The sequence below is a fragment of the Numida meleagris genome, chromosome 1, assembly GCF_002078875.1.
Source record: "Numida meleagris isolate 19003 breed g44 Domestic line chromosome 1, NumMel1.0, whole genome shotgun sequence".
NCBI lineage: Eukaryota > Metazoa > Chordata > Aves > Galliformes > Numididae > Numida > Numida meleagris.
Window position 1 is genome coordinate 14,865,979 of NC_034409.1, and position 14,283 is coordinate 14,880,261.

General features: G+C 36.8%; 1 protein-coding gene across 6 annotated transcripts in view; it reads right to left on the reverse strand.

Annotated features, from left to right (window-relative positions):
* Positions 1–14,283, reverse strand: part of LRRK2 (leucine rich repeat kinase 2) — a 65,205-nt gene that overhangs the window by 40,756 nt on the left and 10,166 nt on the right. For 4 of the 6 annotated variants that reach the window (XM_021384616.1, XM_021384615.1, XM_021384614.1 and 1 more), the window contains 8 exons: positions 12,664–12,798; positions 9,374–9,505; positions 7,035–7,154; positions 5,137–5,261; positions 4,426–4,505; positions 3,592–3,698; positions 1,784–1,913; positions 709–833 (listed from right to left, as the gene is read on the reverse strand). In XM_021384616.1, the coding sequence (XP_021240291.1) occupies positions 709–833; positions 1,784–1,913; positions 3,592–3,698; positions 4,426–4,505; positions 5,137–5,261; positions 7,035–7,154; positions 9,374–9,505; positions 12,664–12,798 (954 nt within the window). The other 2 variants (XM_021384618.1, XM_021384619.1) reach the window with 2 other exon arrangements.

Here is a 14,283-nt window from a genome sequence, read left to right on the forward strand (position 1 = left end):
AAATCAGTACCACAGGTCTGTACACTCACATATAACATCAGGGGAAAAATGGGGATACACAGTAGTAAACTGATACGGATGAGTTAAAAATTTCCCCAAACTCTATTAAAGGTACGGAGATAAGAACACATTTTTCTACTTGTAGATTGCCCTTAAAGAGGTTTTTTTATTTGGAGGAAAGGAATTCAATTTGGTTTCTCATCAATTTGGTTTCTCCTTCGCTGTTGAAAATGGTGTATTGTAATATATTTCATATCTCTGAATCACGGTCTTGATGTCAGAGATCCAATTTTGCTGTTCCTCCCAAGATATATTATCAAAATAATTGCATTTTGTGATAAAACTATGTTGATATCATTATCAGTGATTGCTCTCATTTAAAGATCATCTATGCTGAGAGTACACAACCACAGCAATGGCTCCACAGTCATTCCCTTAATTAAGAATTAGTAGAGCTAAACCATCACTGATGAAATCAAAGGGATATCAGCTGTGATAATTTTGGCCCGTTGCTTTCAATGAATTGAAAGTTATCTTCTATCTTGTACATTCTTAAAGATTTAGAGCTGCTCTGTTAAACATGGGACTTTGGACATTTTTTGGTAAAGGCTGTCACATTAGATGAGAAAGACTAAAACCCAGCTTATCTATTTAAATTCTTCAATGTGGTGTACGATGCCACACCGATTATGTTTTTAGATGACTTACCAGGCATCATAAAGTGTAAAAGGACTCGAAGTGCTTCCAGTTGTACAGAAAGTGATTTTTCATGTTTCTTCATGGCTTTTACAACTTCTGATGCAGCTACTGTCATTATATCCAAATGGGGGAAACTGAAAATGTTATTTTTAAAATGAATAAAAATACTGCATTTCAAAGTTTTACATACATTAGCTTCTTTTCTTTAGGTGTTTAGCACTGCGTGACATTCCTTTTGAACACTGTAGGTATGTTTTAGCTGCATAACAAGTAAGTTATTTTCAAGCCATTTGAGACAACCGAGAGGTAATTTTCAATTCAGTCCAGAACACTGATACACACAGAGTATAGTATTTCATTCAGGGTGAATTGTGGGTTTATATACTTCACTTTGATTCTATGTGAGAAGATACATCTTCCATTACTTACTGCTCTCCAGTTGCATAAAATATTGATGATTTCCCAGATACATGCAGAATAAACAGGAAAATATCTAACATGTTAGGTTCTAATTTTGAAGAAAAGAAAAACCTTTGTGGTCAAAGGCCACTAATTCACTTCTAAGGTAATTTTTCTTCTTTTACTTTATAATACATTTTATTCCTACAAGCACGATTATGGAAGTTTTGAGATTTTCTTCCTTATAAAATCAAATTATTTGTAAAAAGTTCTATGAGTATATCTTGAGTCTGTCATTTTTTCACTGACAGCTTAGCATATATATAGGTTTCGGAGAAGGCTGGAAAAACTTGGCAAGACACTTGGAATCACGTTTCCACCCTATGCTAATATTTCTGAGTCACAGATTTGTTTTCCACTCATGTTCTAGAGCATTTGCAAAAGCCAATACAAAAGAAATATTATCACCAAAATTTTATTAAGTGGAGCTAACATTATGGGAATTTTCTTAGCTATTAAGGGAATTCAGTGTGGCTAACAAGAGAGGCTAGATGTGATTCAGCATCAGCCTGTAGTCAATTTTAACATACATGAAAGAGTCAATAATTTAAATGTAATCGATTACAGCAGCGCATCTCACAGACCTTCACTTTGGAAGCGGTCGTGTTATTTCTAAGCACGTTACCTTCCTTCAAAAACATGATTCAGAATTCTGCAGGCACTTTCAGCCACTTCAGGAGAATGTGGGTGTTTCCTCATTATATCCAAAACATTCATGTGTATTCCTTTAGCCAGAAGTGTCTTCCTAATATTTACTACAATACAAAATAGTAAGCCTCACATAAGTAAGTCTCTCACTCTCCCTGCCTTTGTAGACAACAGAACTGCTAACTTTTTTCTCATTTTGATTTTTTTCCTCAAAATAGTAAGTGCTACAGAACTGTAGCTTAGAATGGGAAATGATTCAAGCTGAAGCCAAATTATCTTAATCAAAAGCATTACAATCCCTGAAGTGACTAATAAGTTTAAATACATCTGCTATTTTTACTTGCACAAAGTTAACTTAAAGGAAGGAGAGAATATATTGCTTTACTCTTATTTACTTTTTACTTTAATTTATAAGATGTTTATTCTTAAACAATTTTTCCTCTGAAGCGTATTCTGTGATCCAGTGGGAAAGCTAGAAATAAAACTTCCAAAAAAGCTTCTAACTTTCAAGGTAAGACTTCAAAAGTGAAATATTAACCCACTCTAATTCCTTTGTTAATGCATCATTTCATATTCAAATACCCAAGCACATGCTGTAGCTATAACTGTAGCCAGTACAGATCAGAATATTATAAAAACTTTCTATATTATCATGGCAATTACCACCAATTCTTGTCATTCCCAGTTCCATACATCCATTTCAAATGGCTTATTCATGCGATATTACATTGTATCGTATGGTTTTACTAAGCTTCTTTATGTCTGTCATTGCTGGTGTAAACATCTTAATTGGGGTTAGCGGGAAAGGAAGAAAAAAAAAGACAACATGAAAATTGTCTTTGGATTTCCAATTGGAATCACATAGGAACAAGAGGCCCAGTTGTAAGTAACCCATTATGAAAGTACCTTATATAATATAACAGTATGCATACATTTATGAGATTTCTCCCTATAGATACATATTTTTCTCATAAATAACAAAAACTCTTCATTGTTACACTGTTATATTAGATGGCTCAGAAACCGAGTGATAAAACAAACTTTCTCACCTAGAGAAAGGTAATTAACTGTTAGTTTTTATCTTCCTATCTAGCCAGTGGTTTTCAATGTTCAGTCTACAAACCACTTGAGATCCATAACCATGTCAATGGATTCTGGGAAAGGTATCTAACAAAAGAGGGCCAACTGTCAGTAGGCTTAAATACTCTACCCAGAGGTCCACATTTCCACTGAAATATTTCGAGGGGGTCTGCAAATTGAAAAAAGTTAGGAAACCAAGTTAGGGGACATAATCAGGACTGAAACAATCTTGAAAATTGTTATGCATATGCTTAGCTTTCTACACATGACTTGATTCGCTGAAGTCAACAGGACTGCTCAAATCCCTTGTATTAAGCAAGAAAATAGTATTTGTCAGTAATCGTTACTCGTGTGAGTTTCAACAAACACCGCTCTTGATGAAATTCAAACATGATAGAAACTTAAGCATACAAAGAGGTCACTCACTTCATATCTCCTGCTCCAAAAAATATCAATTGCAACACATTAGCTGACAAAGATCTCTTTAGTTCCACATAGACTCCTCAATACCAGCTAACAGCAACTTTTTCAAAGAAAGAAATGAACCTCCTACTGAACACAACACAAAGTTACACAAAAACACAAAATAATATTCTAATCAATTTGAACACTGTATTCAAACAATAGCACGCTTTAAATATTCTTCAGTAATATAGCAATAATTTTAAGTGGAATTAGGAAGCAAAGATAGTTAAATTCCCTTACCATTCTGTTGTGACAAAATTGCCAAGGTACTAGCTGCTGCCTGAAACACTTCTTTTGAAGAGGAGTGCATCAGCATGGACAGCATCACTGCTCTATCTATGGGGAACCTTTCACAGAGAAAAAAAATCACTACACATTGACCATATTACAGCAGTTATTTCACAACTGTAGATCAGTTTCCTGAAAATGCACTAAGCAACAAAATCAAGTTTTTAGATTGTCTTCTAAAGCTTTTCCACAGCAACAGCTTTGCAAACTGTGTGCATTAGCCTACCCTGAATCTCACTGAATCCACTTGGCATCATGACTTCCCAGTGATTTTAGGTGCAGAAAGGAGTGAAAAACAGGTTTATCAAATTTGGAATGATTAATATTAAAAGAAAGTCTGAGAAAAAGTTTAAGTGAAATGAAAGTCTGTCTTATGCATGCCTAGATTCCCCCGATGAGCTGCACTCCCCCTACCATGCCCTTTCATCTGACTCATGGGAGAACACACGCTGCTTTTCCATATTCATATCCTAACCTTCTCTATTTTTTCCACTCCCACATTCTTTAACACTCCCTATTCTTGTTGCAGCTGAAGAAGTTTCCAATGAACTGTATAAATTGGTTCTATTAGACTGTGTTCTGATCCTTTATTAAAACACTAGCAATTTGGCCCGAGTAGAGGTTAGCATACTTTACAATAAATTGATTTTCCATGTTGATTGCCGTGCATATCATCACGTATTGTAAAAAGAAAAATAATTTGAAACATGAGACCCCCCCAACTGGTCTAATAGTAGGACACTTTTTTTTCATTAAAAATATACAGTTAAAGGTATTAACACTGACTGCTTATCTCCATCTCCAATCTTCTCATGAAGATTGCGCTGATACAGAAAGAGATTTTTCAAAGCCCAGCACGCAGCCTCCTAAATAAAACAAGAGAAGACAAAAGGACTAAGGAAACAAGTTTTAAGAATAACAAAAAAAACATAAAAAAATCCAAGTAGGTGGAGTGATTTTCAGTCTATGACTTTAGTAGGGGAGTTGGAACTATATGATCTTAAAGGACCCTTCCAATGCAAACCATTCTATGATTCTATGAAAAGATACAAGTTGCTTTATGTAGAAATACAACAAAGTACAGACTGGCACATTCCTTTAGTTGGGAAAGGCCTCAGTTACAAGCATGTGCCACACTCTCATTATCTGATTTTTACTTTGATATCTATTTTAGACCAGCATTAAGTCTTCTGTTGATGGGTCTGTGTTTCGCTGCCATACAGAGAGGAACTAAGCAGGCAACAAGTTTTTCCCTGACCAAAGTTCCAGGTAGTAATTCTCAACCATCTAACTACATTTGATCCAAAGCAGTGACTGAAACTAGCTGAGGTGAGCAAAGATAAGAATGGCAAAAACAGAAAGATTTTTTCCTACATGCTGATCCAGACTCTGTGGCCTTGTTTGTTTAAGGATATACAGGAGATAACTTTGTTGCTAAACATTTTATTTAATAAGTAATGCAGTCTTTCCACACCCTTATCATTCAGAAATTCTCACCAGTACATCTGTATTTTTCCGGTGCAATTCTAATGCTCTGTAACATGCTTCCAACCAGCATAATTTTTCTTCCTCCTCCTCTTCTTTTCTTTCCTCTAAGTCTCGGTTTAAGAATATTGTTTCAGCTTGAAATACAAAATACTTGCAATCAATTCTTAATGTAAAGACAAAACACGTCTTAACCTTCCTGTAGTCATAGAGCTACTCACATTGTCTATATGGGAAAGCCAGTTGGAGGATTAGTGTTTTCTGGGGAAAGATAAGTCTTTTGACGTAAGCACTGTGACAACTGAAAAATGTCTTTAGGGCTATAAAGGGAATCAAAAATTTTCTTAGGTAGTACTTTAGCGTACCTGTAATTAGATAATTACATAACAGTCAAGGCTGAGGTTCTGAAAAGACCTGCACATACATACATGTTATGTTATGTTATGTTATGTTATGTTATGTTATGTTATGTTATGTTATGTTATGTTATGTTATGATATGTTATGTTATGTTATGTGTTTACATACAGAACAACACACATAAAATTCAACTGTGGTTCAGTTGCACATAACCACTTATCACAGAGCCATCTTCACTCTGAAGAGTGAAGCCATTTAAAAATGCAAATTGCAGTTGCTGAGATAAATATTTGGTCCCAGAAAGTGCAATAAAATGTAAAATAAATCATCTTATACCTGTGATTTTCAGCACTGTCATGGTTTTGTGATTTTCGGTTATTGGTACTCCACATCATAACATCATGTAGTGAATGTACCTGGTTCTCAGAAGAGAAGGACTACTACAGTCCCCACGGTACTTTGCTCCTCTGTTACCATTTCCAGCCGGAGGGAAAAGATAAAAGCTCGCAGTATAAAAACTTGCAGATCACGAGACCTCATTCCTTTTCCGCCCGTCTCTCGTCTTGGCAGCACCTCGCTCTCCAGCCGTCTTATCGTCGGTAGTAGAGTAAGGCCTACCTTGATTTTGGGACATTCTCTCTCTCTGAGAGAGAGATAAATCCAAAGTATTGGATTTATCAGCTTAAATTGTAATTATATTGTATTATAGTGTGTTGTTTTGCATTCCGATATCTTATTTAGTAAATTAGTTTGTTTCTCCTCAGATTGTTGCCGCTGTTCTTTGCTCTCAGGGCCATCTCCTTACCCTTTTCCCCTTTTCCCTTTTCCCGGGGCGTGGACCTGTGAATCCCCCGTCCCCTTCGTCACGGAACCGGGCTGAATGCCCGTAAACCGTTGACAAGCACTTAAGAAAAAAATGTATCAGTGCTGACTACATTATTTGAAGCTTACTGGAGTGTGTGATGATTTCTAACAGTTGCTTTATTGAGGATTGCTACGCAGCATTTCTAGCGACTTCTGTATTTCTTGGAGACTAAGAGGATCAGCTTTTTGCCACTAGCTGACTAACTTCTGTTTAAAAATAGCAACTGGAGTGTACGTAAGGAAAAGGTTAAACATTTTAATTCATTTCAAAACTCAAGCACAAGCTCTGATTTGGTGTTGCAGACAGTAGGCACAATATAAGTACTGCCCTACATGACAAACATGGCATCAAATTAGTGTTGCTACCTCTAGAAATTTTTTATGAAGTAGGGATTATCCAACATGTGCCTACGAACCAGTAGGTTGCTCTGTTAAGATCTGCCAGCATGACCACCCAGCTCTGAACATTCAGCAATATGGCATGAACACAAGAATGTTACACTATCATATTAACACAACAAACCTTAATTAAGCATGCAGAAGATCAAAGCTACCTTATTTGAGGCTTTCACATTAAAGAAATGGAATTAAGAACTACAGGAAATTAAATATTAAATATTAAAACACTGATCTGCCAATTTCCTAGTTAAGTAATGCATTTATGGATTTAGAAATGAATTTACTCACTGAGAAGAGATAAACAACTGAGAGCTGCAGCCTGTAACTTCGCATTTTCAGAATACTTTTTCACAGCCTTCACGATGACTTCTGGAACCTTATGTAACACAAGGATATTGAAAAAGTTTCCTGAAAATAGATTAAGATATTAAATGAACATAAGCACATACCTAGTTTTACACACATTCAGCATAAATTTCTCAATACATAACGCAAAACCTGTGTGTAGCAAATATTAGATGTATTTTTAGAGGTATCCACATAACATTATTTTATTTGAGGAAAGAATAGGAAAGGAAAAAAAAAACAACTAGGAATTAAGCTCTTTGTGATGTTTTTGTTTTTTATAAAAAGACTGAGGTTTAATGCAAAATGAAATAGATGCTGTCAGCAAAATAAGAAGGATACAGTCTGTGTGTCATTTTCAGACTTCCTGCCAGGAAGCAAAAGCAATCCTGGTCTTGAATTCCTGCAATGATTTGATTTATCCTGCCAAGAGAGTGTTTTAACCCTGTTCTGCCTTCTGATTTTGACCTTGTTAAATAGATCAAATTTACTCCTGTAAATCCAGAACACGTACATTTTCGAATGGTAGAAAGAACTAGCTTTTAATGATAAATGTATGTAAAGTACAGTTTTTATAATAATCTATATGGTACATATTGTGTGTTGAATATAAGGAATTCCTCAAATGAAAGCAATAAAATGAAAATAACTTCTCAATTTACTGTGAAAACAAATATTATGCTTAGTATAACAACACTCACTTGGTAAAATACAGTTCAATAGCTATGGTTTCTATTTTGATATTTAATTCAGTTTAATTTTCAGTTAGTAACAATGAGAATCACACTAGCAGCATGAAAGGTGGAATTCAAATCTGTATCAGTGTTCAGCAAGTGCTCGAGAAATACAGATATTTGAGCTTCAGAAATGGAATTACACCCACAAGAGAAGCTAACCTCACTTCTTTACCAGTCTCATTGACAGAAAGGACAACCTAGCAACTTCACACCTGTTTCCCTCACTGCCTGGTGCTGTGGGCACCTCTTCCCATATCCCTTTCAAAGTGGCAGCTTATCAAGAGGAAAGGCATCTGTTAAGCTGAAAGAAGAAGTAACAGATCTCGTGGCTGTTTAACTGCCACTACTACTTGTTGGTCAGTAAACACTCGTGACAAATGCATGTTCCAGGCCATGAAATCAGATTGGTTGCACACAGGGCTGGATCACAGCATGTCAACAGAGTTGCTGTGTCCCCACAAATGCTTTGTTATCGTTCAGTTGGCCTTGCACAGGAAGCTGCTCAAGGGTAACATCACCTCTTGCCAAAGAGCTGCAAATACCACCTCAGAAACCACCACATTTTCTTTAAAAGTTAATTTGGCTGTCTGGAGGGGAAGTGGAAGTTGCTCTGGGTTGCACTCAAGTTTGATCTGTATTCTCTACAATATCTTCGTGAAGGAGAGGAAACAGATGGTGATGGGATGAGATTGATTTGATTAACGGGAGCCATGCAGTGGTACCAGCATCTGCGGCAGCTTCAGGCCGCCACCTGCAAGAAGTGGGAAGTCTAACTCGTGAGAAAGACCTTGGCTGAGTGATGAGGAACCTGCCATGCAGCATGGGCCACGCCAGCTGCTACTCAGTTTTTTTTAACACAGTAGAAGGAAAAATATATTTATTTTCATTTGAACTTCCTATTACATAATCCTTAGCAACTGCTCAGATCAGCTTACTACAGCGACAGAGCTGATAAGAGGTACATCAAATCCCTTTTAGACATTGCTATTATTTTGCTTAATGTGATCTTGTCAGCCGAGATGAACAAAGTACTGACGTCAAGGAAAGTCCAGCAAACTCCTTCTCTCGTGGCTGCAGGCAGGGAGCCCCGAGGCAGGCACCACAGCTGAGCAGGAATGAATGCAGCACAGGCCTTTGAACGTAGGAGGAAAAACACAGCCTTGGGGAATGCTTCTCATATTGTTCCATAGCAGCAGCAAGTTCTCACACATCCAGCACTACCACTTCAAAAAACGCATTTAGAAGGATTTTTCTTCCATTCTACAATAATGTTATAAAGAATGGGAGATCTGTTGATCTGCGACCACTTTTTTTCACTTTATGTTTTTCTGGCCGCTTCTGTCATTGTTACATTTATCACCAAAAGATTCCCTACTGACTGTTACTGTGTCACCTCAACACCTTTACATTGTTAGAAATACAGAGCTATACATACCCTGAGGATTAACTGGAACAGTAGCTCTAGTTGACTTTAACACTTGATGTCATTAACTCAAATTCCTACATAGTTAGAATAGGCTGACTAAAAAAAATTTGTGAACTTACCCAATGTAAGCTTATGCAACAAACAGCAACACACTTCCTGAACAGTTTCACTATTGGGGAAATTTTTCATCATTTCCACTATAACGTTGTAGCAGCGAACATTTCCAGACATGAGCACTTCAACATTGTTGGCTGAAGAAACAGAAATAAAAACTACTTCTTAAGAGAAAAAAAACCACAGTAATTAGGTTGTAATAGAGACTTCAAATAAATGGATTTAGAAAACGGGTTCTGTGTTTCAATTTTTGCTTGCAATTTGAGAAGAGGGTGGCATTTTTTTTCTTAGTCTTGCTGTAGAAAGCATTAATGACTACCAACGCTTGGAAATAATTCATTAGTTCAGAGTCCACATTAACTTTCATGGATTTGTTCCATTCCACACCATGCTACATAACAGGAATCTCCTCAATAACTATTTGTATGTAAATTTTTTCTTAAAGATGAACAGATTTAAAAATATGAGTTCAATATTATATTTTACAGTATTTTGAGAAATATTCCAAGGGGCATACAGCTGGGAAACAATTTAGATTTCTTTTTTCTAATAATGTCATTTATTTGCTTTAACCATGTTCCTCTTTCATTTTCCTTCATTTTTAGAGTGAAAGTCACCAAGTTCAAATTCGGTTCAAATCAGTTCTACCATATGACTATTATGTATTGAGGGCATAGAAATGTTCATCCAATGTTCCTACATTCTGAACGTCGGTTCAAATTCTGTATTTCAGAGAATCAAATAATGGTTGAGGTTGAAAGGGACTTCTGAGGTCATATGGAACAACCCCTCTGATCGAGAGGATCACCCTGAGCCAGAACCATGGCCAAATATTCACACAGAGGGTGGTGACGCACTGGAACAGGTTGCCCAAGGAAGTTGTGGATGCCCCATCCCTGGAGGCATTCAAGGCCAGACTGGACGTGGCTCTGGGCAGCCTGGTCTAGTGGTTGGCAACCCTGCACTCAGCAGGGGGGTTGAAACTTGATGATCTTTGAGGTCCTTTTCAACCCAGGCCATTCTATGATTCTATGATTCTATAATGAAATGGCTTTTGAGTATCTCCAAGGACAGAGATTCCACAGCCTTGCTGGGCAGCATGAGCCAAGGCTCAGTCACTTCATCCTATTTACTGTTTATTATGCAGGTCAGATAGAGAAACAAATGGGACAGTCAAACTATCCACTAAAATGATGGAATGCATCCTTTTCTACAGAGGATAGCAATCTTACATTTAGTAATTTAAAAACAAAACAGCATCACGGTATTTGAAAACACAGTGCATGATAGCATCCTTGCAGCAGATGTCTATCCAGAGTATGATAAAGAACCCCCAGAAATCTTGGACAAAATCCTGGCCTCAACAAATAAAAGAGAATCCTGTCACTGACTCCAAGAGAGTCAGCACTGCTCTACAGACATCTATAAACTTTCTTAATATTCTTTTCAAAAGCTTGGCTTTCCTGTGTACAGTGATATTCTGCAAATCAAAAAAGGAAGTTCTGGTGAGAAGTATTTCTGAATCACTGTTAATGAAGGAAGGTACTTTTCACAATGCTTTAAGATAACCGTGGTTTATTAATGTCACTCTTAACAGGAAAATACCTTTAAAAATTTTGCACACTTCTCAAGAAGTCATCAATTCACAGGTGATAATCAATATATTAAAATATTCATAAGATTCTAAAATTGTTGACAACAGAGAGAGCATAATTAAGTGCATATTTACATCCTGCAACATCAAAGCAGTGGTACATACACAGCGAGCCCCCACTTCCCAGGACCAGCTAGAGAAAAGGTAATGGAATGTGTCTCATCTAATCTTAGCCACCAAAACTTGGACATCTAGGATCTCACAGAAACTGATGAGCAGATCTGAGCAGTCCATAATTCAGGGAATAACAGGTACCTCTGCTAGCCTCAGGTAAAATTTCCTCTGGATGTGCCTGCTTCTCCCCATTAAAAATAGGAGAAGCCTGGACAGCTGCCAATGACTAACATTTAAATGGCAAAACTCATGTGATACATCACTTCCCTACAGACTTTGGTGGACAGCTGGCAGCAAAGCATTTTCTCACTCAGTCAAGATGACTGAGATTACATTGAGTTCTTGTACTGCATTGGGATAAACTGCCACCCTTCCATTTCTTAGGACATATGAGCTGGAACAAAGCCTATGTATGTACTGAATGATCTTCTAAAAGGTGGCTTCTCCAAGGTGCATGTATTGTGGGATGTAATAGAGCAGGAGTATGAATGCTGGCCTAAGTAGTCTTGCTTTGCACATTCATGCACAAGCTATCTTTGTTTCTCTATTTTTAGTCCCTCACATCAAAAATTAGAGCACTAACTCCAAAAAGAATACCTACCTTGAAGCAAATCTTTGTCATGGCCTCCTCTTGGAATTCTCATACTTTGTCTAAGTAATTATTTCTTTCAAAAGTACTTACATTTTGGCACCCTCTTCCTTAGAAAATGGAAATAACTTCTGGGTTAAGGTACAATTATTTCTGGCTCAAGGAATGTTTAATTTTTAAACACAAACTGGAAAAGTAAAAAAAGCTTGTGAAAGAGAAACTAAACAGCTTGGAGTCTGATGAAATGTGGGAAACTACAGTCTAGTTCCTGTTTTATGGCATTCTCTGGGCCAGCATGTTTCCTATACAAATGGACAGGATGTATGAGGCACCACAAGACTCCATAATGTGTGCAAGGCTACCTGTGCTCCTCATTGCAGACATCACTGAATGATCAGAGAGGGGTGCCTGAGCCCAAGCACCTTTTCTCAGCCCTAGCTTGCATTGGAGTCCATGGGAAATCTTCCCCCTGTGGAACAGCCTCTGCCAGCAATGTTCTTTACAGGCTACATAAAATCACTGAATATACATTTAGTCAATAAATAGATCTTATTATTCAATCATTTTTAAAAGGCAGAGCACTTGAAATTTAACCCCTACAACCAAGATAAATGTCTTATTCTGAGCAGAAGAAAGACGCTTTATGGGAGATTTAATTGTTATAAGAATGGCTGAAAAGGAAGAAGTCTCATTAAAAATTACAAGTCGGTACTTTCCAAAGAAAACAGAAAAGTGATTTGTCTGACAGCTCCCAAACAATTCTCACTGCAAAGCTGTACCCTCTGTCAAAACGTGTCACCATTTTTGCAGTATTAACATCCGTTTTTCTCTAGAGAGGCATGGAAGGTTTATTTTCTTCACAGTCACTGAGAGATTACCATGCACTGACGTGAGCTGATGCAAGCTATGGGAAGAATGATTTTCAATAATGCACTTACATGGACCAGCCAAGGAATGTAATGAATAAAGTGCAGGAAGAATCACCTCTTCTTTCTCAGGAAACTCTTTAAATACTTCCAGTATGATCATATGATCTTTGCTTTCAACAAATTCAGTCAGCTGCTCTTCTGGAACTAAATTAAAAGAAAGACAGTATGTTTTGAGGAAATAATTCATATTCTGATACAAGATGAGAAAATACAATTGTTTATATTATAAAGTTTCCTTATATTTATTTTCTATGGAACACGTGTTCCATAAGTACTCTCCATACCTGTACTCTCCATTTTCCTCAATTAAGATTCCTTGTACAAAAACTGAGCTACTTTACTAGGAGCTTTTTCTAGACTGCATTTTCTGTAAATGAGTTCTGGCTTTTAAATGCTTTCCTGTGATTATTTTGCAAAAATGCCTTTCAGTCTTTTTCACAGACCAAAGTTCAGGTGTTCCTCGTAAAAGACAGGATGCAAGTGATGGAATACAACGAAAACAGTGATGGAATGTCATTTCATATACTCCATGATTTTATTTCAATTATCAGCTTTTTTCGTAATGGAGTTCTTTCCATAAAGACTACAACCATGTTTTAATAATATCTTACCTTCATTGTAATAACAGCTTAAGATTTTTCCATCAGAGCCCCCTATCATTTGTGCTGACATAACTGCAGCTGTGCAGTGAACCAGTTCGTGCAGTGATCCAGGCGGAGAACAAACCCCATACTTTAAATTTTTTTAGCAGAATCATTTTCTGAATCAGGTCCATGATAAAGGTACAAACGTTCACATTATGGTAACTGAGAAGGTGTTTGAAAGGCAGGTGAAAATGGCCAGAGGCAGCCTAGGAACTTGTTGTATTAGTACTGCCACTGGGAAGAAAGTATGTAGGTCCATAACCAGAACAGTTTGTAGATGTGTAAAAATCAAGCACTTCTTATAAAAAGCATACACAGAAAATCTAAGAAATTGAGGCATCTGTGGATTCTGAAGAAAAAAATATGGCAGGACAAAGGTATTTAGGGAGAGTGAAAGAGGGAAAGAAAAGCAAAAAATAGTTCCAGGCACACATGTGGGAGGAAGACCTAGGAGAGAAGCAACATAAAATGGTGCCAGAAAGAAGAAATCTGAAGAACTGAAGGCTGTCTTTGAAGCAAAAGAGTACAGCAATTGTAGTAGTACTAGTAGTATTTCTCAATATTTATTTTTAAGCAAGAAACTCAATGCAAAGAAAAACTGCTTACAACAATGGGATTTTTGGCCATTACACATATGTAGTTCCTGAAAATTTTGTAGAAATTCAATGCATAGTGACTTAATCCCTCCAAAGAAACACAGTACAGATATCTAAGTACAGTATGTACAGATACATTCTTAATGTTTAGTATTATTAGGATCAAAAGCAGAAGGACCTATGTTTTCAAGAGTGAAAAGATTTGATTGTTTTTAGACTTCTTCACACCTTCCTGGCAACCTAACATTTATCAGTCTTTAAATAAGCAACCTTGCTTGTTGAGAATTAAAATCCAACATCACTACGCTTTGTTCCAGTGTCCATAACTTTGAATCCCATCAGTTAGAAATACAGCAACATTTTTCATACTCATTTATCTAATTCAGAAA